This window comes from Fringilla coelebs, assembly GCF_963513975.1.
Source record: "Fringilla coelebs genome assembly, chromosome: 8".
In the NCBI taxonomy this organism is placed as follows: Eukaryota; Metazoa; Chordata; class Aves; order Passeriformes; family Fringillidae; genus Fringilla; species Fringilla coelebs.
Genome location: NC_140066.1, coordinates 9419173 through 9446548, shown reverse-complemented (window position 1 = coordinate 9446548; position 27376 = coordinate 9419173). Strand labels below are relative to the sequence as shown.

Here is a 27376-nt window from a genome sequence, read left to right as displayed (position 1 = left end):
AGGAAACTGGTGGCATTACCTCATAAAGGGACAGCACAGGAGTTTGGAAGCTGTGCTACCCAACAGCAGAAAAGTCTGTCCTGTCTCAAAGACTTCAACTTGTTTCCCAGAATCCTGTGCCAGCAGCTGTAGAGGTTGGTGCTCCCAAGTTTGATGGCATTACTAGGAGAGGGCCTTCAGCAGCACCATGGCAATGGAACCAGAGGGTTACTCAGTTTTGGACATTGTCTTTAGAGCCTCAGCAACAGCTGAGCAGAGTGGAATAACTGGGATAGTGTTTAAGTGATTTTAAATATACCATGTGTATTTTGGAATCAATGAGCTTTCTCCAGCTCTATTTCTGCTGTAAATATCCTAGGGGGACACAGGAAATGCTGTACAAAGATGATTATTGAATGAATTTCATTTTTGTGTGTAAGACAATCTACAGGTCCTACCAAGAAACCATCATACCCAGACTCCACTTAGTTTCTCCTTGTATGATTTATAATATATTAAAATCTTGATACTTATTCACAGCAAATGACTTGATATAGCTTCAGCTGGCAAAGATCTTAATATTACTAGTCATGTGCTCAGTGATCAGTATTGACCAAGACTGATTTTGATCAGTCAGATGTGAAGAGGTCAATGCTATTTTTCTGTTCACAAGTGGAATGAAGTCATGTTTTGTTAAAATATTGAAGTCATAAGGATGATTTTTTAGTTAATTATTAATACAAAGATTTGGAGAAAGGCAAGAACTCACACTTAGAGGAATATTTTTATATAAAAATCAATAATACATATATATATATAATTTTTATATTCACTTACACTTCTGAGTAATCAAGCTCCAAATTTTCCATGGTCTTGCAATTGCTCTAATGCATCGGTTTCAGAGTAGGAAGGATACAGGTGGTAAATCTTCACTGTCTCATAATGTATCAACATTCATAGACCTATTCAAAAGCTGTAGACCAACAATTCTGAGTGGTTACTTTATCCAAGAAAATGTCATGCAGTTTTTTCCACTTCCAGATGATTAATTCAAACAAAAAAAAAAAAAAAAAAAAAAAAATTGCAGGTTGGTTTTGTTTTTTTCTTTCCCATCTTTTCTAAAATTAAGCTGTTAGTGATACTAATAAGTCCTGCCATTATATCCTGTATCAACAGGTCCTGCCCATCCTGTCACTTTTAGATATCAGACATTACCTTTGTGTATTTACTTAATTATGGGATACTCAGCTTTTCTTTAGAGCACATTGGAAGTGCTGGAGGGACTTGGAGCTTCGGATCAGCTCTGAAGTCATTCAAGTGTGAATTGGCTGTGAGTCTCTGCTGCCAAGTCTGCAGGGGAACACAAAAGGTCTGTTTTCATTTCCTGCCATGAGTAAATTCTCAGGGAATTTGTGCATTCCTTTTGGCAAAGAAAGACTTGTTCAGATTGTGTTTAAATATGTAAAAGTCCACTTCCAGACGATTTTCAGATCTTTTTGATTTTTCTCCGAAGCCTTTCTTTTCAGTAATCCTTATGAGCAACATTTTCATGAGAATAATATTCTAGCTCTGGATTTGAGTACACATATATTGAATGTGTTGGATTTTTGAAAGATCCTTTATTACATATTCTTCTGCTTATCTCTTTGCACATATATAGCTTTAGATTAATGCTCTTGAGGCAGCTGCTACTGGAACACCCAGAGCAGAAAACACCCAAACCCCACTGAAAAAGAGATTGCAAATTCATGTCTGAATACAAATTTTGTAGCTGAAGAATTATTCATTCAAAAAATCTGCTCCATAATTTATCCCTTTTAAAAATGAAGTATTTTGACTGGATGATCTTAAAGGCCTTTTCCAGCCTTAACCTTTCTGTAGCAGCTGGGTAAAAGCTGAGGAGAGGGAGGACGGAGGGAGCGTGTAAAGAAAGAATAATTCCAATCCCTTAAGTTTTTTCACCTGTTGCTATCACTTGTTGCACATGTCATGGACTGAGTTGTTTGCCTGTTAAAAGCAAGATATTTTATTAAAATATATTAACTCCCAGCCTGTGTGTGTCCAAGGCAGTAGACTTCAGGGGCAGACCTTACCTACACTTGCTGCTTAGATGTTCACACCCTGGCACACTCACTTTCCTTGTGCAGGATCTGAGTTACCATTTCTCTGTACAGCTAAGTCACAGTCTCAGGGTAGTACTAAGGTCCAGACTCTCTGGTATTCAGGCAGTGCCTGAATTTTGCAGGAAAGTTGAAACCTTTTACCCCACCCCAAATTACAGATGGATTTCTAAATACATTACACTCTACCCATTAGAAATCATATGCAACTGCCTGCAGGGAGCTGTGTCCACAAGCAGTTGAGTTTCATGTATTTTCATGATTTGGGATCCTCTTTTCTTCAGTACAGTCTTGTTTTTTTGCACGCTGCTCAGAAAAGACCTTGGCTTTTCTGAGGCTTTCCAGTCTTCTGTGTCTCAGGATTCTTCTGTGCAGCCTTCTGATGGTGAGATACAATTATATGGGGAATTTATAAGGCAAATCATAACAGGAGTTAGATATTTTTAACTTTTACGAGTACAAATTTCCAGACTGCTTCCGTTGCTAGAGCTGAATTTTTTTTTTTCTTTAAGTGTTGAGTTTGATTTAAGATTTCTATATTTACTTTTGAAATGAGAACTTTGTAGCATGCCTCTATGTCTTGTGTACTTTCTCAGGTTTTGCACTTATAGATTCTGAGCCCTTAGAAAAACTAAATTTTACTCACACAGCACCTTATGATCTAAGTAAGCATTTCTGTGCTCTTTTGCTCTGGCCAACAAAGTATTTAGATATTACATCATCTGTTCAAGGTTTCAAATGAAATCTGTGAAGGTCAAGGGTTTTAAAGTAATCTGCATTAATCTCAGAACAGTTACTTATTTTTATATGGTTATATTTTGCTTAAATAGACAAACAGAGCATGCTTATGCAGTCATGGTTTTGGGGGGGGGGGGGTTTTGCCTTTTTTGGTTTGTTTGTTTGTTTTTTGTAGAAGAGATAGATGCTTTCTGATACACTAAATGTAGAAGGTAAATTGAAGACTACCAGTTTAGATTTATTTTTTTATCCCTGATGAAGGCACTGTACTTTGGAATGGAGCTTCAATTTGCAATTAGTATTTTTATGCACATTTGAGAATGTGTAAATTTACTTTTTCTCCAAAGTGTAATAATTCAACTGAATTTCCTCCCTGTAACCTGTAGTCTTCATCTGTCAGAAACATGAATTGTTTGTTGAACAAACCACATGTTTTTTAAGTACAAGTGTCAGGAAGTCCCTTTGCAAATGCTGCTTTAATTATTTGCTGAAGCAGCTGTGAGTCCACTAACGCCTTTATGCTGAACAGGCAAATGATGAGGGATGTGTGGGTTAAAGCATTTTTAACTATCTTTGAGTTTGCCTCACTACTTTGTAACTTCACAACATGTAATGCTAAAGGGTAGAAAAAGATAATCTAGCCTTCGTGGTTGTTGCAGGGTGTCTCAATTATTCCGCACTTTTAATCAGAATTAGCACAGTGGTAGGGCAAGGGGACTTGACCAGTCACTAATCCTTCCACTGTTTGTTCTCCTAAATCTATATAAAATCCCTCTTAAGGGAATAGATATTGTATATATTTGAAAAACTTGTATCAGTAATTTATTTTGCTGAATCTTACCAGTAACCCTGTAAAAGGGAATAAAAAAGAGCCTCTATATAGATACTCTTAAATAGCTAATTATTGGTTGACCAATCATTGATAAATCATTTTGCTGCTTGACATGAATGTCAGGATTGATCCATGGTATATAATTCTCTACACCCCTTAATTGTTTTATATTTGGTTGGTTTAGAACTGTTAATACCTTGGGTTTTTCTGGGCTTTTTGAGATTTCTTGAAAATTGAAATTACTGGTTTAAGTGGCCCATCAGTTAACTCCTTTAAGATTCTGTCTTTTTTTATTTATTTCTAATACTGAAATATTTTTCATTGCATATATTTTCTGAGCTTCCATTGTCTAGCAGTTGAAGATTCTTCATTTTTATCTATTAAGATTCCTGAGAAAAGATTGCTTTGAACACATTGCCAAACTAAAGCATCCCATTCAGCTTTAGTGAGGTAATGTGTGTATGCTGTGTTTGGGTTACAGAAGATTTAGATGCACAGCCAGAAAAGAAATTAAATAGCAGTTTTGAAAAGCAGTTTTTGAAAGGATGAATTTGTAATACCAAGGAGACGGAGGAGCTTTTCAGTTTATTTGAACAAGTAAATGAATAGAGGGGTAGAAAGAGAAATCTTTGAATTATCATTAGATATGAATCGTTTTCTATCTTGTAAAGCCTTTTCTTCATGTACCTCTCTCTCTGTGGCTGTCTGTCAATCAGAGTCAGTTTGCTTAAGGACCTGGAAGAGGCTGGAGTTTGCATTGTGCTTGCCAAGGACTGTGATTGCTCTTCCACTTACCAATGTGAGCTGGATACTTCCCTTAACAGAAGGGAGAAAGCTCGGACCTGTTACATCTGCTGATAATGCCTTGGGTAGCAGCTCACACCTTGCATAAAGACCTCCAGGTCTGGTAGGAAGTAAGCTTTGTTTCCATGAGATAGCTCTATAAATTAACAGTCTCTTGGGATCCATCCAGGGTTAGCAATTGGCACAGATTTTTGCTAACAGTGGTAAACAGCTTCTTTTCCAACTTTGGTAATTGTAAAGCCAAGACTTGTGCAGTGATAGGTTAATTTCAGCTGGAGATAATCTGAAAATAGAAAACTATTGGAGCTGAAGCAGAGGTGTCACCACAGCATCTTGTTGCCACTTTAGGTTTTTTGAAGGGAGAAGATTTATCCTGTTTTTCCAAGGTCTGGGATGAGAGAAAAGCAAAACAGAAAGGGGGGAAGAGCTGGAGCCTGTGAAAACACACCAGAAATCAGATGGTCTCAGTCAGGCTGGGGAAGAGGGTGATGAGAAATGTCAAAGGATGTTCTCAGTGTGTTGCTCGAGCATCCCCACCATATGTGTGCAGAGAGGGCATGTGAACACAGGAGCACTCAGCTTTTGTCCCACAGCCCCCAGCCACACCAGAGGATCAGTGTGCTAACTGCTGCACTGAAAACCATTCTTTCCCATAGGGGACCTAAGAAGGCTTGACAAATTAGTATAAGAATGCAGAGTATATGAGGGGTAACAAAACAAATATTAGAGCTAGTTAGCAAATGATCCGAAATGTTTTAATGCCTCAAATAAAGATATTTATTTTGAGGAAGAAAACCCACAGCGCCAGCTGCTGTGGCTGTTGCACACCTCTTCTCTCTGCTTCCACACCCTCCTGTGGTCTCAGGGCAGAGGTGGGGAAAGAATGTTAAAGCAAAATTTAGAAAAGTGATACTTTCCTACATGAAAGGAAATAAAACAATGTGAGTGATTTGAGTTACAGTTTCATGTTTTTGTAGAATTTTGTAGATAAACAGTATCTTTGGACAAAAATGGGAGCTTTACTTTGCCATTTGAGATAAACCCATATTTATTTCAGTGCTAATGCACACCTATACAGACGTTTGTAAAGGACGAATAAGCAAAATAAATGTCAACCTCCCTGTTGCTGCTCTGCTGTTGGGAGTTTGTCATTGGTATTATGATAGAAGAGTTAAATGGGATTTGAAGGATGATAAGATCTTGCTTTTACCTTTATAAAATATATGTGTGTCATACATTTATATGCAAATGAGAAAATTCGGCCGTGTGACAAAAGGAGAAAATTTTGTTGGTGCTTTCTGATTTGAAGAGGCATTTGATTTATCATATTTACTGCAGTATATTGTTCCAGCTAATACCATACCTATTTAAAAAGGTATAAAGTCCTTTCAAATTTCTTTACAATGCTTGTGGTCAGCCTTGCATGAAATAGCCATTTGTTCTTCTCATATTAAAGCTTGTGCTTTCATGTAGTTCTGAGAATTTCCTATTACTGTAAATTAATTTCACTTCATTAAGTGGCTGGGTCACAGGCAAGGGAATAATAGCAGCCAGAGACACAGGAGATTACTCGTTTGAATAACCATAAATTGGCACCCACCACTTTCTCTCTAATATTGGAAAGAAGCTTCTGGCTGTCAGGGCCATTTGATTAATCAAAAAAGCCTCTGAATGTGAATTTTAAAGTTAGACAAGACAAAATTATTATCTACACAAACAACATTTTGCAGTGTGGAACAATGGATTCTCGTCCCTGTGGGAGACGATGGTAAAGATTCAGTTCTCTTTGTTACTTTGCTGTTATTTCAGGTCACTTGTGATTATTCAAAGTCATCGACTCAGCAGTCTTACATTATGCATAGAGGGCTCAGTTGTGAAGAGATGACTCCAGAGCATGGAGAGTTTATTATTTAGATATTAATTTGTCCTCTCATGTAAATGATTATTTCTTCTGACAAGATGATTATTATAGGGTCAAATGAAAAAAGATAACTTGTTTTTTCATATTCTTTTTCCCAAGTCTGGCCCCATGTTTGTTGAAAACAACTGAAGAGAGACCCACTCATTTCAGTAGATTTCTGATGAAAGCACTAATTCTAAAGAAACCTGAGGGGAGTAATTTTTCCACTATCTAAATCCCCTTATACTGAATAGAAAGAACAAAGATGCATTGAAAAGCATCCACAGTGCAGGTGTTTCAGAAAGGGCTGGAAAACTCTCCTGAGGAGCAAACTGGAAACTACGTGGTCAGAGAGGCTGAATTTAGGATACAGCAGCTGCAGGGAGCTGTAAACAAGTTAGCAGGCCCCCAGAGCTGTTGGAACTATGGTGGATATTCCTGTAGCATTTCCTCTGAAACCTTACACAGGGCGTGGAAGGGAATTCCTGCTGCTCTCTTCTCAGCCATCCCCACTGCTCTCTGTTTAAACAAGGGTGAAAATTTCAATTATTGCTCTTTCTGCATCAAACACAGCTCCTGATATCGAGTCTGTCTCCTCAGCCTGGAGTTGCATGTGGCACAAAGGCTTTCGGTGTTGCAGTCCTGTCTGGGAGAGAGAGGGAAGATGATGGCTGTTCTGAAAGCACTTTGGTGGTGGCAACACATTGTCAGCTCTGTCAGAGGGCGGAGGTTGAGAAAAAGCTGACAGGTCTTGCCTTGCTCTGAAAATACCACATGGTATTTATTCACTCTCTGCCTTTGACACACTCAGATGGAAGGAGTGGTGGTGATTTTTTCTGATTTTTCTCCTTGTACTCATGCTTGTCGTAGGATTACTCAGAAAGGAAATCTTGTTCTAAAGATTGATCACTAATTTATCAATGTGTCTATCTTATCCAGACTGTATATGATGTATATCGTGTAGCTAAGGGTGGCATAATTACTTGCGTAATTCTGCAAACATTTACATATGTAAATTCAAAAGGGGAATTTGTATCAGCCCAATTAGTCATGCATTTTAAATCCTATTGATTTTAAAAGTATGGTACTGAAATTCATAGCCATTTTTGAGTTGCTGTCACTTTACATAAAACATGGAAGGAACTTTGATTTTTGCATCAGACAGATGCTTCTAACATCTTTTTTTTTTTTTTTTTCCCCAAGGCTCCTCATTTTCTGTGGTAGTAATTCAAGCAGTGATAAAAACAAGACATTTCAGTTTATTTCAGTTATTACTGCAATTATTCATCTGAGGCAGGTTTTGAGCCTTGCTTGGCAAATGGGATGAAATAGGAAAGCTCAAGATTTCCTGTAGTGGTTTCCCAAGATGCACAGTTCAAAAGCAGAACTTGAGAAGCATTAGTATATTGAGCAATTCATAATCAGTTACTAAATGGAAATTCAAGTTTTGTTAATTAATAATGCTCAGCAGTGAGAGAGAAGGATTCCTGCCTATGTGAAGGTTGTGAAGGCCATGTGATGTCCTAGTTGTCTGTAAGTTACAGGAATAAAACAGTTTAAAATCTATCCCAAGATTGTTTTTTGATTGCTCTTAGTCTACCACAGGTTCCAGCAGTGGAATTTCCAATGGGGGTGTGTAACAGTGCCATGCAGTAGTGCTGGTTGTTGTTACTGCTTTGGGTTTTTTTGAAGAAAGGGTTTTTCTGGCAAATTTCTGGCACTTAGCTTGGCTGAAAGTAGAACCTGTTGTAAGAGGGTATTTGGCAGAGTATGTACCCATATTGGCATACCTTTTCCTCAACTATGTCTAAGTATCTGTAGTTATGCTGAATGAGAATTGCAAACTGAAGTGGCTATTTGCTGTTGACTGAGTCCAAGCAAAGAAATGTCCTCCCCATTTTTTTCAACTAGATAGGTAGTTGGAGTAGAAAATAATTTTGTTTTGTTTTTGAAAGCTTTTCAAGACTTGTTCTGCTTGTTCATTTCTCACAGTGCAGTTTCAGGTAGTGTAAGGTCACATCTCCGAACAAAAGAGTTTGAGGACTGGGGAATCCTGTCATTGACTCCATCCCAAGAACAGAGACAGAAGTCTCTGGGCAAGAAGGCTTGAGTACAAGGAGAGTAGGTGTTGGAGTAACCAAAACTACTGAGTAAATGAATGTTTGTTACAAATTAATTTTTTTGGGTACACCTTATTGAGCCTAGTATACCTTATTTAGGCAAGACCCAGAAAACAAGGACACGTGGCTCAAAATTCCAGGTGGCCTTTCATTTTCAGAAGAGCAGGGGAACCTAGAGTTTTCACACAGCTGCAGCAGACTCTTCAATCTGTCTGGGGACACATGGGGCCAGAGATGCTGTAGAGGGGAAGGAAGAGTTTTATGTTTGTAGAGGTTTATCTACAGCTGGGGGCAAACAGCTCCATCTGTCTCTGGGTTTGGAACGGAGTAAATAGCTGGTGAGAGTTTCAGAAGGAAGACAGGCTGTGTACTTTTAATTAATTTGGGAAATAAATCTTCCTGTGGAATAGGAGTAAAGAGTAGCTAAGGAAAAGCAAAATAATGGTATAGGAGCGTGCTGCAGTCTTCTCACTTGACTGATAGTTTTTCTGTTTCAGCTGTGCAGCACAGACAGGTGAGTAATGTCTTGTGCTTGTTGAGAGGGACAGGAAGGAATCAACTGACAGAGAGACAGCCAAGACACAGATTTTAGAGAGAATTGCTGAATAGACTTAATGAAAAGAAACAGGGAACAATAGGAGGTGAGGGAGGGTGATGTTTGAGCATGGTTCGAGGCTGCTGTGAGAGGCAATTTGCACAGAGCTCAGCCATGTGCTATCTCATCTGACACAGCCAAGTGAAGTGCTGAAATGTGCTCTCAAAGGCAAGGCATGAGCAAATCTAGTGGGGGAAATGGCTCCTTGCCACATGTCCCAAAGTATCGCCCTGCATGGGAGAGGCGTCTCTCTCCCAGGAGCCAGCAAACAGTGACATAAAAATGTACTTATTCAAACCATTTCAAAAGGACTGCACTCCTCTGTATTCAGTTTCCTTAAGCCACAGAAGGGAGTGAATGCCTGACACACAGGTAGAACAGAAACAAACAGTGTGCTGTAATAATTTACATTGGAGTTCTGGGTAAGTGCATACTTTGACCAATAAATTCTACTTAGATATAGCAAAAAACTCAATGGCCAAGACATGTACAAACATTCTTCAGTTGTTAACGTGGCTATTAATACAATCCTGCTGTTCTGTATGATCCCTGAAAAGTTACAACAGTGGTTTTCCTACCCGTGTCAGTCCAAGATTTGCAACATATTATGCATGAGTATACGTGTATGTATCTATCAAAATGCACGGGTATACTATCAAGTTACATCAAACTTGAGAAAATTTGCTCATATTTTCCAAAGAATTTTATGATAAATCCAGGAGTAAATTTTTGAGTCTCCATTCAGTGTGGTGAGAACATGACTTTGTTTAAAATGCCCTTGATGCTTTGGATGTCACTGCTGACCCGATTTTTTCCTTCCATTTTCCTTTTTTTCTGTTTTAAGTGCCTGTTCCCAGACAGATATGTGGGTATGTATATGTATTTGTGAGAGCATAGCCACACAGTGTACAAACACAAATGTGTATATTTACCCAGGGAAGGGGCAGATGTGGATTATGGATTAACAGTTCTGGCTATGAGCTTCAGATTCAGGAAGCAGCAATCCTTCTGCTACCTTCCAGTGTTCAATTAACAATCGAGCCCCAGACTTAGGAGCAGCTGCAGGAGTGATGCAGAAGGCTAGAATTTGCAAGTGCAAACTCACAGTGATATAAACTAAGCTTTAGGTTTGAGTTTGAATGCTTTAATGGAGAGAGTGGTAAAAGGCACAGATTAATGTACATAGCCAGGAGAACACATCTCCAAAGCACTGTTCAAGCAGAGGTACCAATGAGCCAGCAGTAAGGAAATGTTTCTGGTCAGGGCCTCTGGAACACTGGCAGTATCTCCAGGAGTGTGCTCTCTTTTGCTTCTTCTGGGGCAGAAAGCAGCAGGTTCAGCACATCCTTTGCTGCAACAAACTTCCACTGAAGGCAAGAAAGATTCCAGGTTTTTAAAGCAAGGATGCTGTTGAAGGTCTTGAACAAGGATGAGTGACTTGAGCTCCTTTTTCTGTCACATGTGGGTGATGTTTATCATGCACTTTATCTCTCTGCCCTAACTTCCAATTGCAAGAAAAGGTCTCGTCATACTGCATTTATGGGTTTTTCCCCTACACTTTTTTATTGAAACCTCTTTCTATATCATCTTGGTTTTCTCTAAGTGGGAGTGGTATCAGCCTGATGTGAACATCGTGGTGGTGGGCTTTCCCCCTCCCCAGAACTCTGCCATACCTACTTTCATCAAGAAAGCAGAGTCCCAGATTTTTTTACTTTAGTGTGGGTTACTGGGGTTTATTTGTTTTTTGGTTTTGGTTTGTTTTTGGTTTTTGGTTTTTTTTTTTTTTATTTTTTAATAAATAGTCTTTTATAAGGACCTATTAACTGATTTGCTTTACTAACGCATCTGGGCAAACTGCATCTTAATCCATCAGTTCTCTAGGATTTAAAGCAATATTTGATGGACAAAGGACTTCTGATGATGAAATCTTGTCCCCTTTGACTTGAATGAAGTTAATATTCATCCCATATTATTTTATTAATTCTTGAATCATATTTATTTCTGTGCAAGTTCTTCAGAACTGAAGTCATCATTCTTTTTTTCTCAGCCCCAAATTCAGAATACAACAATTCAGCTACATTAAAAAATGGACTTTGAAAAATGAGTTCCTTTTCTTTGGCAGTCAAGCTTTAGTAAATAATAAACATTATGGTAGACAATCCTTATCACAATGGTAAAGGATTACTGCTTTTGTACTTAATGCTTTAAAAAATTACAACGCCTTAATCTTTTAAAAACAATTTGGGTTTGGAAAAACAAATTACATTGAAGCTGACAAGATGCTTACCAAGTTCCAGGAGATGCAATTTACAGCATCTGAGACATTAAACCTTGAATGCCTGAGTTCCTAATAGAAACAGGGCCTCAGTATTAACCCTTTCAGCTCTGCTGTAGTCTATAACACATAAAGTGCATATTTTTGTGTCTTCCTCATAAAACCCAGGTGGCTGCTGCTGGGTTTCTTACTGTCTTAGTGGTACAAGATAAGGAGTGACCTCCTGGCTTGCATGCTTCTGTCTGCTGAGAAGAGAGGCCATAAATACATAAATGTGTATTCCATAATCACTTTTGTAAACTGATCATGCTCCTGAAATGAAACTGTGTGTTTTGGCCTGCCACTACCATTGTGAGGTGAATATAGAATCTCCACACAAGACTTAGAAGAAAGCTTTTTATTCTTGACCAGAATATATCTATGATAATGCTTGTATCCTTAAATCTTTGTGTCCATATATCTTTCATATCATATTTCATGGCTTGTATGGCCATATGAGTTTAACAGGTGGGATGCTTTCTTTTTATTCTCTTGGGGTCCTTAATGTAGTACTTGAAATACAGGAAACATACTGTGTTATGATTATGCTACTCAGCTGTCCAAACTTAAACTCTACTGTCAACCTACCAGTGACTTCAGGAGGCTCTCTTTGTTGCTGAGCATACTTTCTTACTCTATTGGTGACATTCCATCTGTTATATGAATATATCAATCTATATCTATCTATACAGCTATATTTATATATATCTTAAGGTCTGGTTGTTCGTGGGTGTACAGGTTGCTACACCACGGATAATGAACCTGTAATAACAGCCCTGGTGTTTTTCAAATGAAATTGATGAAGTTTCAAATAATAGACTTTATCTTTGTTATCTTGAGTGCATGACCTTTTTTTTTCATAGTAGTGAATTTCAGCATAATTATATTATCAGGCTTCAGAAATCATAACTTTTAAAATGCTCTCTAAATACCTGTGTATTTATCATGCTTCCTAGTTTTCTATTGTAGTTAATTCCTTTGATAGTATTTGTCAGATTCATTGCTGATAATATCAAATAAGGAACTAAAGCTCTCAGGTGCCAAAGGACTACTGCAGAGTAAATTGGATAGGTGAAAACTTCAAAATTTAAGGATGGCAGAGGAAACTTGGAATTTCTTAAGGTATCTGTTGTGAAGCTAGGAACCTTGACTGTACTTAGCTTCATTTAACTAATGATTGTACTTTTTTACAAGATTTATTATTATTATTATGCTCTGACTTCAAGAATATAAGTTTTATTAAATCCCCACCACCCCTGCAGAACATTCTAATAGGTAAGGATTATTCTTCTGTGTTCAGCTTTGACTGTAGGGCAGCTATCCCAAGACATCTTTCTTTACTTCTCTCACATAGATTCCATGATATCCCTGTTTATTTTTTGTTGTCTGTTGTCTTACTAGGTAAGTATCATTCCCTTTCTCAATAAAATGTTACCACACTTGTATTATTCTGGTTGCTGTTTTTACATCTTGCACTGCCCTTATTGGAAATGACTGTTAGTATATGCTCATTAAAAACTTTTATAGCCTTCCAAATTAAAAGTGGTTTTGGAGACTGCAAGCCCTGTATACTTTTTTAATATTAAATTTTCTTCTATTAGTCTCAGACTTAGTCCCTCAAGCCCAACACTGAAGTATTATCTAAAAGAATCAGCTAAGAAATCTTCACTTAATGAAAATACTTTTCAGTTGTTGCATTTGCTGATCATTTCTTTCTATCACAAGTTTTATCTGTCTGTTCCTCTTCATTAGCTGCATCCTGCTTCAATTTGTACTGTACATCTATCTCACCTATATATAACTCTTACTTTATCCAGAAGTAACTTTACAGTGACACCTGACCTAAGTGAAGAAAGACTATTTTTTCTCTTTCTTTATTATTTCTTTTCTGTCTTCAGGCTGTATTTCTTGTCCTAGCTAGCTGACCTCTTCCCTCTGTGCTCTCTGACTGGCAGGCCAGTCAATTTGTCCCTCATGCAATTCAGCAGTTCCTGGGATTGTGTGAATCTCCAATCTTCTCAACTTTATTTTTCCTTCATGTGGTTTGCGGTTACTTCCTACCTCCCCTGTCCTCTTTTCCCTCTTCTTCATTTATTTTTTTTAATCTCCTTTGTGTTGTCCTCACCACCCATAGGTCTCAGCCCTTGGATTTTATCTTCCTCTGTGCTTGCTGAGTTCCTCTAGGTCTCTTTATTTGCTTGTCTGTTCGCTCCCTGCAGCATCTCAGTTTCTCTTCGCAGAGAAGAATGTCAGTTGCAGCTGAAGGTGCCTTTAATGTGTGGTCAAATGCATGGCCTTGCTCAAAGGCTTGGTGTGCCTAAGTAGGTTCTGCAAACAGAGAAAAATGACCACAGCACAATCCTAATGAAAAGAGCTAATAGGCTTGGTTCTTATTTCCATCTCCCACGGATTTTCCCTCAAGGAGGATGGATTTCATGCCAAATTCCTTGCTCAGCACAACAGGTTGCTGTCACTTCACCTTCAGAAAAAGAAATTAACACTTGATGGATGCTTCCATACATTAGCCTGAAATTTGAATCCATTATAATGGGATATGCACTGAAACAATTTTGTGTTTTCTAGTCACAACTTGTCACAAACATAATTGTTAAATTAAAACTCTGTACATTCCATAATATTTGGGGACTGGTTTTCTTCTCTATAAGCAGATCATTAGAGGTTTAAAACATAGACTGATAGTCCTCTACATAAGTTATCCTGCATAAATGATGTACCATATAGTGGACATTTTTTTTTGTCAGTGAGGTATAGTCTACTTTAATTAAACTTTATAGAAATTTCCCTTGTGCATCCTTTAACACCTGCATGGATGGAATGATGGAAATCAGTGCTAAGGGTAGTTATCAAAAGTCAAACCAGCTCATATTTTAAAGTTAGAAACTTATTAGTTTCCCTTTTTTCCTCCTCTGGATTTGTAGAGAAATGTGGGTACATGAAAATTCTAACAACAATCTGTGTTTTGTCTAAATTCTGCCTGAGAAACAATGGGGGGAAAATATCACTACTTAAAATGCTCAAAATTACTTAGTTTCAAGACCAGAATCAAGGCATAGTCTGTAATGTATGCAGATGTCCCATGAGTCAGAAGAGAAGCTGTTGCCGCAGACAGTGTGGAAAGGTTCAATCTCAAAACTTCATTTGTCTGTAACTTTACAAACACTGTGTGAGCTTGTGTTAGTTAGATGAAGCAGAATTTTTTTCCAAGGATGAAATATGTTTTTTTTTTAAATTAGTAACTTTCCCATACAGTTCTGAATAACTGTGTGCAAGCCTTCAGGAAAAGTAATTATGCTTTCCAGTCAAATCTGCTCATGCCCCATTACTGTAATGTATATTTTCAATACCATTCTTGCTGCCAAAGATAAAGCTGATGCATACTGGCAGTAATGAGATCACTGTGGGGCTTCCAGTGTATCTCTGAAAGCTTTGGGAAAGTAAAGGTGCACAACATCACAGGATTGGACCCAAGTGGTGAATGTTTGAACATCTGCTTGAAAGAAAAATCTGTGAAGAAGTGAATTTATTTGTGTCTGCTTGCCATTGGCACGAGTGGTACATGCACACCGTGCTGGTGACTGCTGCCTTTGAGCGCCCTTCATGGGCTCATAAGGCTTTGCATGAAGCCCTTAAGACTGTGGACATACTGAGGGAGAGGGAGCCCTTCCACACCACCATTGCTGCTGCTCCCCAAGGGTTTCCCTCCTCCTCCAGCATCCTGAGAGTTCTCACTTGACAAATGCACAGCAGGCCTGTATCCTCAGGCAGTGTAAAGAACAGCAAATATTCATTCCTCTTGGCAGGGCTGGCCAGCAAAAATCTTGTGATTTGAGATGGTTAAGGTGATCTTTCAGGTGTTCTTTAATGCTCACACAGCCTGTGGCACTTTTGTGCATGTAAAGTACCCTGTGACTGACAAGAAGGTCCTCAGACCTGTAAGGAATTTGCTTTATTTATGTATTTATTTTGCAATTTAATCAGAAGAGTCCTGTAGGCAGAAAAGGACTGTTTGGAAAGCAATTAGGTTTCAGTCTGACTATTGCCATCTTTCCTTTAAAACCAGACATGATTTTTAAAAAATAAAGGGAAGAGATAGAATGTATGTGAATGGATGAAAATATGGATATTGGACAGGGTAACCTTTGATACTGATAAATCTTTCCAAGTTCCTAGAGTTTAAAACCCCGCGACCTACATTAAATAACAGATTTGCAGTGTGGTTGGCAACTTTGTAGTAGAGGCAGTAAATCAGTATTAAACTGTAAGCTCCTGAAAATCAATGTGGACTCTTCAAGCAATAGCTGGTGCTTTCATTTCAAAGGTTGTGGTACGTGACCCTCAGAGCTTCAGCTATCATGCTATCAGAAGAAGGTATGAGCCATTTGAAGGGGGGAATTTGAAATGTGTATGTTGTGTTTTCACTATTTGGTGTTGGGTACATGTCAGGTAAGAAGTTTGCATCTTTAGTGGAATAGTTACCATCTGCTGTTTATACCTGCAAAAAGATCAGACTCTGGAAACCTCTGTGCAAACTCTATGTAGTTGAACTTGCAAGCTGGAGCTGGAGTTTAAGCTACTGCTCTGAGCAGAGCTGAGAAAACACAGTGAATGGGACTGGTGGTATGCACTGAAAGTGTCGTACCCTGACTACGGAATGGTGCCTATTACGAGGACCCAGAGCAATCATCCATGCTGAAAAAAGGGGTTTTTTTTTCAGGTCTGTGCCTGAAAAAGCATTTTTAACCTTCATACCAATATCCAGTCAATCCCCTGTACGTGTTCCAAACAGAAGACTTAAGCTGCTATATTGTTTCAATGGAAATTTCTTCTGTTATTGGAAGATAGGTGGAGAATCAAATAAATAAGAAAAAAAAGCCAACCGTCACATTCTGGGAAATTCTGATGAATTCTGGTTTATTCTTTGGAGTGTGACTCCAAAGAATACCCTTTGCATGCACAGTTTTCTGCAAAACATTACAAAATTCTTTGTAAATGTCTCTAAAAAGCAGAAGGATTTTAAATCTAATATAGATGCACAAGCCTATTATTTTCAAAAAAAAAAAAAAAGGGTAGTGTCAAAGTGAGCAAAATCCTTTTAAAAGGATTTATTGGGTCTTCAAATTCTACTTGGCATGTGGCTGTGGTGAAATTTTAAGCACCATATTTGTGGGAGGTTTTGTTCCTTAGTTACCATTAGATTCATGTCTTTACAGAAATGTTGCTTTCTGACAGCTGTGCAATTATCCAGTGTCACTACTGTGCCATGTAGTTAAATGGTCAGCAGTTACCATGTTTATAAACACTGTGTGACATTTGAGCTTTGAAGAGTACATTCTTACTGAATGCTTTTGGAAGAGTTCCACGTGCAGTATTTTCATGCATCGTTCAGTGGAATGTGCACGAAATGGAATGGCAGTGGAGATTGACTGTAATAAGCATTACGTATGAAATGAGAATCAGATTAAACAGAAATCCCAGTGCATTACACTGAAATGATTAAGGCTAAAACAATAGGCAGTGCCACATATATTGCAGTAGTTACTCAAGAACAATACAGCTGTGTAGCTTGAGGAAGTTTCAGCAGTCTTCTCACAATCTTCCTAAAGTTTTCTTCCATCTCCAGTATTTCTCTTGATTACATTTACCTTTTATGTAGGTTTCCTTCAGTGAATTTTTTTTTCAATCAACTATGGCATAAGTAACAGGCAACTAGTGCAGTGCAAACTTTAAATTGTATAATGTGGTTTGAGTTGATATCAAATTGTGTTGATAAATGCAAACTGTCAGGGACACCTTCTAATTAGTATTCGTCCACTCCAGGGGTCTGTGCTAAAAGGTGGTGAAGGTTTGAGTCAAATTTACTCTTTCTGTGAAATCCCTTGTTAGCAACCAAAAATGGGATTCAGTTGTAAATGGTATTTGGGAGTTTACTCAGGGATGTATTTTATTTTTTTCCTCTTTTTTTTTTCTTCCTTCTTCCCACCCTTCTTTTTTATATTTCTTCCCCACCCCATTAGGCTGAGTTGTTTATCTTGTGAAGGAACTGAGACAGAGGTCAAGGCAGGACCATTGCATATTGTTTGGACAGAATATAAATGAAATATTGCAGAGTTTATGGGGAGCAAGAACCCTGGAGAGCTGACTCAGACTAATGAGAGTATAGAGATCTCCATGACCAATTTGGCCTCTCTTTTTGTGGGAGATTCAGGCTGAACATGCCAGGTTCATAGGCTTGTATTAATGGAGGAGCCTGCAATGGTTAAAATGCCACCAGATCTTGTGATAGCCTTTCAGTTATTACTTGAGCTTCATCAGGACCACGGAGGGAAGAACAGCTTTTCTCAGCAGTGCAGTTCTGCAGAAGTATCAGGCTTTATATTTTGATGTAACAGTGCATAACTTGAAAAAAGGTCCCTGCTGAGAGAGGGCTATCAGTAACATGTTTATGAAGGATGGACCAAGAATGAAGTCATACACACAGAGAAATAGCAAAAAATGTGGATGGTAAAGACATGCTATGCTTGTGGTTCATTAATGGCTTGTAGGAAGCTCCTATGTACCAGGAGTCAGAACTGACAGCTTCTGGTGTAAGTGTGGTAAAATGAATTCCATCATTCCATCAGTGTGGTGATCAGGGAAACACAGGAGCCTGCTCAGTGCTTTGGAAAAAGCATGTATGTACACAGTTCTGGGAATAACTTCAGAAAGAAGGAAGAATGTGGAATTTCTGGCAACACATTTTTAGTAAAAGTTCAAATTGTTGGAAAATGAGACAGAAAGAGACTGTTTCGGTGAATTTTCCACCTGCAAAAATGCATCATGGAAACTCTTTAAATTCCCATTTTACTGTTTAGAGAAGAAAAAATTTCATATTCCACTTCGAAATAATATTTAGACATTTTAGTTAGCCTGTATTAAGTAATAAAAATGAACCTACAGGCTTGATCCAGTTTACTGCAACTGAGTGTTTATCTTCAAGATTCTTAGTCTGAATTATCTTAGTTTTATAAAGTTTTATCTAGAGCTGGGATGTTGTACTGGAAATTTTTGTTTTAACTTGTGTTCTAATGGTACTGTTAACAATTAAACTATAGAAATAGTATCAGTTTTGAGTGCTCTTTAGTATGCTATAAAAATTATAATATTTATATAAATAATTTATTTATTGCGGCTAGTAATGCTTTCTTTATTTTTGATCTAATAATGCTCCTCTGGAGATACTGAGCCAAGAGGTATTTATTTAAAATACAAAGAAAAGAAGGTTCTAGGGAAGTACAAAAATCTCAGTCACTGGTACAGAGAAACTGTTTTTCTCTGAAGTGCTATTACCTATGCAAGTCACACCTGGACAAGAACTGCACTATTTTAATTGAAGAGCTTTCTAAATATAAGTTGGGTATCTAGGGGATATAGAATGAACCCATCTGTTCTACCAAAATTGACTTTTTTTATATTTGTTATCTTGACTTATTTACATCCAAGACATACACAAAGCTTCTCAGATAAACAGGTGCACTTTGATATTGTTCAATTAATTACTGTCAGTTGCATTGCAGTGGAAACTTGGTCTGTAGCTCTTCTTTGGGATCAAAACCAGTTTCCTGATTCTCAGGATATTTTCCTGGACATTTAAATCAAGAACAAAGCTATTTTTAAAAATCCAGATCTGTCTTCTGCAATGAAACCCAGCAGCTGCACCTAAGTTTGAATCAGGCTGCAAAATTATATACAGAAGACAGTGACTTTTTTTTTCCACCTTTACTGTAGTTTTGCTGCAGTAGATTTCAAAATGGTTCTAAAATTTTTTCTTATTCTTGGTGGGTGGGGGAAAGAAAACACATTATCAAATAATTTATCCAAAGATGTAAAGGGAAAAGGGAAAAAAAAACCAAACTCCTTTTGGAAGCAAACTTACTTGGGACAAGAGCTGGAAACAATTTTCTTTTGAAACCTATTCAGGGGCAAATGTAAATTGAGCAGGTAATGGATTAATGAGACTGATCCCTTATGAAAGATTTGCAAAGAGCTGAGATTTAGACATGACTACTTGTCCAAGCCCTCCTTTGCTCACCTTCTTTATGAATAATAATTAAAAATAAGTTTTAAAAAGTAAAGAATGGGTTTATCTGTCATTTTCATGCTGTTCTCTATAAAGAACTCAGCTGTTCTGCGGGCTGTTTGCTCAGATGCTCCATGGCCAGCAGTTCTGTGCCTGGGTTTTGCTCTCACTGCTGAGGGAGACATTTGGTGCCGGAGCTCTGGGTGGGAGCCAGAGACCAGAGGCCCTGAACTGACAACCCTTGGCATGAAAAGGGGCCCAGGGGCTTGTGGCCTGACCAGCTGAGGGACACTGAGAGAAGCTAATGACCCCCAGACTTCCCCCTCTTTACACTGTGAGAGGATAAAACTCAAGGGTTCCCTTTGTGGTCTCTCCTCAGATACACAAGCTCAAGCTGTTGTTATTTTGTTATTGTACCAAGATTAAATGATTTTAAGGTTTGGGATGTCTGAGACACTACCATGGGAAACCTGGGGTTGAGGCAGTAAGGAAACCTGGTCTGTGTGAGTGTGGGGGTGCAGGTGTGAAGGGACATCTGTCCCCCAGCTGGTCACTCAGGTGCTGCGAGTGTGACAGCCACAGGGTCCTGGATGCTCAGACAGGGAAGTTGGGAAGTTTCCTTAACACAGGCACCCTGGGGGTTGGCCATGATGTGTCTGCATGGTAGGGGTCTGCAGGGAGGAGGCTGCAGTGGGAATGCAGCTGTGGAGGAGGAGCTTTGTAACAGAGATTGAGGCCCGGAGCTGTGGTCGAGGGACGACGGGTGACACGGAGCGCTCACTGCAATGCAGTGCATCTGCTCCCTGATGACAGCTGTAATTAGTCATCTCTTCGTGCCCTGCTTTCAGCTGGGAGAGAGTTAATTTTTCTTCCTAGTAGCTGTTCAGCGCTGTGTTTTGTATTCACTGTGAGAGCAACACTGCTAAGACCCTGATGTTGTAGTTGTTGCTAAGGGGCACTCGCTCCAAATCAAAGACTTTTCGGTTTCCATGCTCTGCCCCTGAGGAGGTGCACAAGGAGCCAGGAGGGAGCATGGCTCGGACATGGACCCAAAGTAGCCAAAGGCACATTCCACAGCATAGAGCATCGTGCCCAGTATATAAACTGGGGAGGGTTGGCTGGGAGCACTGGTGGCTGCCTGGGAAAGGGTTGGGCATTGGTCAGCAGATGGGGTGGAGCTCTATTGTGCATCATTGTCATTCTGGGGCTTATTTTTCTCTGTCTTTTTGTTCTGTCCTTTTTCATCACGGTTATTTTTCAAAGATTTTGTTGTTGTTGTTATTAAACTGTGCTTATCTCAAACCACAGGTTTAACCTTTTTTTTTCCTCCTGATTTTACTCCCTATTCCCCTGGGAGAGGTGAGGGAGGTGGGCAAGTTGCTGCATGGTACTTATTTGCTGGCTGGGGTTAAATCATTGCAGTTTGCAAGAGATTTGGTTTTGAGTTCTTCAAGTATGTCTCTTAGGACACCCTTTTCAAATTATTTTCTGTGAACTCCCCAGTTTGCCCTCTGCTTTGTTTTTTCATTGTGGAAAGCTATGATGCTCTTTGTCCTCACCGTTAAGTTACAGGATGTGCAAGTAATAACTTTTGCTACTTTGGTATCCCCCCTAGCAAAACAGTCTGGTGGTTCTTTTATATCATGGATTTCAGGGTGGCAACCTTTGTTTCCAAAAATTGAGACACAACAGGAACATCTGTGTTTGCCATCTGCAAGACATTTCCTTCTAGTATCCCAGGGCTGGTTGCAGGGCTTCCAGACACTCTACTGCTTGTTCCCCTGGGTACACAGGGAGGAGACAACAGGTTTGTAACGAAAACACTGCTGCATGTCATTCTGAACTCTTCAGCACATCCTGCTCTCACTGGAGCACAGCCTGCCCAGGTCTCTTTGAACACCATGCATCTCCTCTCAGTTGCGCCCGGCCACTCGTGCCTGGATCCTTTTTTATGCAGCTTTTTGCTGTTAACAGCAAGGTTCTGACCCTGGCAAAGCATCCAGGTATTGTGGGAAACAGCTTTCCCTCTTACTGACCAGCCATTATATGCTTGGAGAGGTTTTCAGTTTTAGATATTTTGAGAAGGTTAAGAAAGGATTGTTTCTGTTTCTTTTTTTCCCTCTTCAGAATTATTTCTGAACATAGCAGTATTTATTGCTTATTTTCCTAACTTCTTTAACCCTGCAACTGCCCTTATATAAAATAATGAACTGAGTTATGTTTTCATAAAGGCAACGTAAATATTTGATTTCCACTGTATTCCAATTAAAAAATGTTGTCATGGATTATTGGCAGTAAATTATTTTAAGTTATACATTTAAAAGTAAACAAAACTACATATGTGAAACTATCTTTGATTATTTTTCATGAAGCTTCTTACCCTTTTATCAGTGTTGCTATGAGATCTGAAATCTTAATGCTCGTATTTTGATTTTCAGTTTCTTCTTTTTCGTTTCTATTGCAAATGCTTACAACTGAGAAATTAAGCAGTTTCCTGCATTCACTGCTCCTCTTCCCATCTTTTAGTTCTGGCCTGATTCTGATAGTATAGTTTATATGTTGTCACTTGTAGTGGTCCACTGAGTAAATTACAATTCTCTTGTTTTGTTTCTGCATTTTACATTGGCTCTTGAAAGGTAGCAGGGAAGGAAGAAGGGAACAGTCTCAAATAAGCCTCTTTTTTTTCCAAATTTTTAGAATTTATTTGCTACTCTGAGATGAAGCAAATGAAAGATGGGTGCTCTTTAATTTCCATTGTGCTGTTTATCTCAAAAGCAGATTTTCTAATTGATAGAAGTGTTTCGAAGCATTACTCCCAAGTATCACCTAGACCCCCAACTATATAGAAAGTATAAAAAGAACTAGGACATTTTTACACCTATATTAATATTTTTTCTATACAAAACTATAGCATACTTTAACCTGTAAATCCTTCCCCAATAGATGGTAATGCTTAATATAGAGTACATTTATCAAGTGGGATGGAATAGGTCCATCAAGGATGTTTCATGGACAATTTGTTTTCTTTTTGAATGGGTGGACACAATCTCAAGCAATTGGCAAGATTCTGAACAGCTTGAATAATTAAAAATGGGTGACCATAATTTCCCAAGTATCTTTTTCCTCTTTAAAGTAAAAAAACCTCACTAAGAACATTAAATTCTTTCTTACTTTGAGAATTCTCAAATTTCCTTATGATAACACAGGTCTCCAGGACCTTACTTTTCACACTGCTTAACTTTCAAGAGCCTCTGGCAATAGACTGGTGATATCAGAAAGTTGAAACCTGAGAGCTGTTTTTCAATAGGGTTTTTAAAAAATTTTCTTTGGATTGCAAATCTGTAAATATGGTACAAAATGCAGGAAGTTTCAGCTCCCTCCCAGCACATTTTCATCTCGAGTAGCAGTTCAGGCTATGTGTTGTAGTTCTGAACAGAAGATATTTAGAGCCATTTAGACTTGGCTACCTACAGTGATGTTGCTAAATACATTTCAAGCTATTAGAATGCAGAGCCATTGGCTCTGTAGGAGGAGCGCTGAGTGGTCTGGCACTCTGATGACTAAAGATAAACTCTTTAACAGCCTAAATTTAGGCACCTCATTTTAAAAACTTTGGCCCAGATATGTGAACCCAGAAGAATGAGATACGATAATTCATTTCAAATTCCCTGGCTCTCGCGTCTCCCCAGACTGAGCATTGATTCATACAAATTGCTCACTGTTGCAGATGAATCACTGAATGCAGCCAGTGCAAAAACTCTGCACCTGAGCATTATTTAGTTCTGCTTTGCTAATGCTAGCAGCACTTTGCTCTTTCTCTGTATGTTGCAGCACCTGGCTACTTCGGCTTTGTCTGGATATATTCGGGGGGTGAATAGGGAGAAAATGTACACATTTTTGCTCTCCTGTTCATCTCTGCTATCTTTCCTAAGGGCTGCTGTTCCTCAGGTGGTCAGCCTAATGTTTCTCCCAGCTTAAAATAAATGCAAGGGAGTCAATTACCAAGGGGATAATGCTCTTCATGATAAAGAGAATTACTGTGTTCTGTCTGTGTTAATTTTCCTCTTTCAACCAGTTTGCAGTTTCTCTTGGGATTTTTGTCTCTTCAAAGGAGTATTTCAGGTTGGGAACATGAGAAATAAAGGGAGAGATGTGTGTTGCCCACAATTTTCTCTTGTGGTTGTGTGGAATACACAAATGAGTAAAATTTTAAAACACAGTTAGGCAATTTATACCTTTTTTAAGGACACAGTGTAAGCTAAGATTAATGTTAAAGATGCTGGTATTGGCTACTTGGTGAAGTTTTACCTCATATTTTTGAATGAATCAGATATCCCTTAGCCTATATCAAGGATGGATCTCTTGTCATTCTAGTGCAGCCTTAGAAGTCGTGGGCGTTTATTCTAAGCCAGTTATCTGTAGTCAGTGTCATAAGAGAAGGTGATTCATCCCATCTGACACTAAATATCTGAGAGGCTTATTATGCAAATGTGTTCTGAAGAGGAAGGTGGTTGATGATGTATCTGCTCAGCCCAGTGCTACAGTCTACAGAGCCTCTGAGTACCTCTGCAGTCTTTTTTTGACATAATGTAGAAATTATCCAGGTTAAAAACCAGTAACTGGAAGTATTTTGTTCATTTGTATTTGTTTGCAGTTTTTTATTCAACTGGGTTCATTTCAGTGATTCATAGGGCCATTTATAACAGAGAGATAAGAATATCTGTTCAATAAATGGGGTCATACTGGCACAGAAGAAAGAAGTGGTTGAAGGCAGGAACATTCAAAACCGTGTAATGAGCTGCCTCCTGAAATACGTGTGCACTGTTTTATTAGGAGAGATGAACACACTGCAGTAATTGTTTAACCATGTATTAAGCAGGACATTAACAATATCACTGGCAGTATAGAGTACATCTCTCCATGCTTGCTATCACTTTATTAGACTATTAAGTGTCTTGAAATGAGCTTATCTATGTCAAACAAAGGGGACACTTAGGAACTTCTGTGCTTATTGTGAGATCCTTCAGCTGAGGTTCTCTCTCAGTACTAGTAGTGCAAACTTCTCCAGTTTTAGTTTCCCAGTGGGTTATGCATGTATGGCTAAATATGCAAACTGCTGAGATGGGATGTTTCTTTACAATATGTAGTGATTATCCAAGTTCATACCAGGAAGACAATAATGTGACCATGCAAACAATAACTTTGTCTAGAGACCTATGTAAATATGAGGAGAGGATGAACTCTCACATAAATGTGTGAACTTCACTTGAGCATCTCACTGTCATGTTTTTAATTAACTAGGTTAGTTAACAGATAAACTATCAGAGGTGTAATGAGCCAGAGACATATTTTGGGAGGCATACTGAAAAGAAACCCAGCTGAGGAGGATGCATTAGATCTATCATAGAGAAGGTAGATCTCCTGAACTGCTTCTTCATCACAGGATCCCTTATGCTGATGTACCACCCTGCCCCAGTGTGCTTTTGTGGTACAGGGACACAGTCAGGGTACTTTGGTTTAGGAACTGAAGTCCTAAACCTAATGAAGAAAAGTGGGTATCTCCACTTAGTTACTGTTCCATGAAGCAGCAGAGGAAGAGATGAAAAGAACTGTACAGAAACAATGTCAGTAGCAATGAAAACAGTCAAAATGAGCTTTATAGTACATTTTTATATAAGTTCTTTCTGGAATATATTTTCCATGTTTTGTTTATTTTGATTATTATGTTTCTTTTTATTTTTGTAGGCTGTGGAAACCAACCTTGCCTCAAAGGATAGTCACTGGGTCTATGTAAATGAGGTAAGAAAGTGAAAAGAGAAAACACAGCTTGCTACATTCACTCATCACCATCTTTTATTTCATATGTTTTGATTCACCAAACTGAGCATACATGTAGCATTTTTGCTTTTTGAATGGCACAAAGTTCAAACTCTGTGGTGTCATTGCTTGTCTGTCTTAGTTGAATTGGCATAGGTTGAACACCAGAGGTCAAGATAAAGCTTCCAATATACCTCAGAGCAGCTAGGAGACTTGCTTTTACCTTCCTGCTGACACTATTTCATTAGCTATTTAGGAAGCAGAGAATATCTCAAATATCAAACACAGGCTTTGCTCTGGCAGAAGCTCACCCTCCACTGCTGTAAAAGCCTGCACACAGATGCCAGGTGAGCAGAGAGCCCTTGCAAGTTTAGTCCATTCAAATATGTATTTACATGACACACAGGCTTTCTCTAGTGCAGAACTGTGTTGGTGTATTGGCCAACATCCAGAATAAATTAAATTCAAAGTGTAATGTTTCTCTCTGCAGCAAATGGGGTCCTGTCCTACTGCAATAATTATTTATTTTACCTTAGTGCCATGATGCCCTAATGAGAATCTGTTCAGATTCTTATTTCAAAAACAATGAAATGTTGTACCGTATATAGTAACTTAAAAATCACTGATAAATTGCAGTATTTTATAAATTCCTTGTTTTAATCATGATTTATTTAAAGATGGCAAAATATATAATTTAAAAAGAACAGTGTTCGCTGTATTATTTTTGTATTATAAATGCATAGCCTCTAATTTAATAGCCAATTCCTTTGTTAATTTCTCCCTCCTTTCTTTGCACCTAGCTAATAATTTTGGATAGGCAACTTTTAATAGTAACTATAAATTGTATTGTATGGCATCAGACAGGCTCTGTAATTAAATAGGGGTTAGGGAAAGTGAGTGAAATCTCTGGTTGTAAAGGCTTTATAAATTCTTTCTAGGCCTTTTTACATTTAAGTACCGCCTGGTTTGTCAGCTGCCGTAATGACCCACTACAAAACATCAGCATGATGCCCAGAGAGTCAGTGTTTATATTCACATAAAGATAATACAGTCCATATTTCTCTAAACATTTATAGAGAGGGAGTGTTTGTGAATTTTTTACTGCTTCTGTTATTGTTCAGTTGTTAAAATTCACTTCACAAAGCCTGAATCTGAAACATTGTGATAAAAGCCTTCAGCATTTGTGGACTAATGTGTGCACACTTGTACACACACAAACAAATCACACAGTTCTGCCTCTCTTTTGGATGCTTTTTGTTTTTTCTCCTTTGTGGCTAAAGACTGGGTAGGGAAGCTATGAGAACAGCATGTGAATTTACAGTATAAATTTCTTGTGAAAAATATCAGTGCACATAATTTATAAATATCTCAAAATGCAATTTAGTCCAAACAGACAATTAGAGAAGCTTTTCAGACTCACAAAGCTTTGGAAAAAATCTTTGCAGTTAAAAGGAAGAGGAAATGTCGTGGCTGTCCTTTCTTTAACAGAAGTGTTGGAGTTTGTGGTGTGCTTAAAGATACTGCGAGGAGAAGGTGCATTGAGCATCTCCATGGATGCATCTATGGAAATGTGGAGGTTCCTTAGGGCTTGCTTCTTATTTAAGTGTGCATCCATCCATGCTAGCAAGAGGACAGACTGATTAAGCTTTCCATGTACATGTTTCCAATTAGTGGTAGTGGAAGTGTATGAATATTTGATGGAAAAGATGATGCTGATTCTTACTGTGATTTGTGGAATGGAATTAACTTTTCATTCCCAACAGTCAAATGAGCTCTTTTTGATGTGATTCCCTGAGAGTAGAAGTCCATTATGCAAATGGATCAAAACCTTAGCCAGTCCTTTTTTTATCCTGGGCAGATTGAGGACCCTACGCTTCCCTGTTCACCCTGTGACTAATGATCCCATTGCAAGGAAAGAGGGATGTAGGGCTGTCTGATTGAAGGGGCAGTAGCAGGAAGAGAGCACAGGGACAATTTTTTCCATGGAGGTTCCTTGTATGAAGAACACTGGACTGTAAACAGCCTTTACAGGTGTTTTGGACTTCAGGGGACCATTGAAGGCTTTGGACAGCTTGGGCTA

At 38.5% G+C, this 27376-nt stretch overlaps 1 protein-coding gene across 1 annotated transcript in view; it reads left to right on the top strand.

Annotated features, from left to right (window-relative positions):
• The window catches only part of GRID1 (glutamate ionotropic receptor delta type subunit 1), a 456933-nt gene that overhangs the window by 335729 nt on the left and 93828 nt on the right, over positions 1–27376 (top strand). Inside the window, exon 5 of the mRNA XM_084210662.1 lies at positions 25225–25278. Within this exon, the coding sequence (XP_084066788.1) occupies positions 25225–25278 (54 nt within the window). The remainder of the gene's footprint in view (positions 1–25224; positions 25279–27376) is intronic.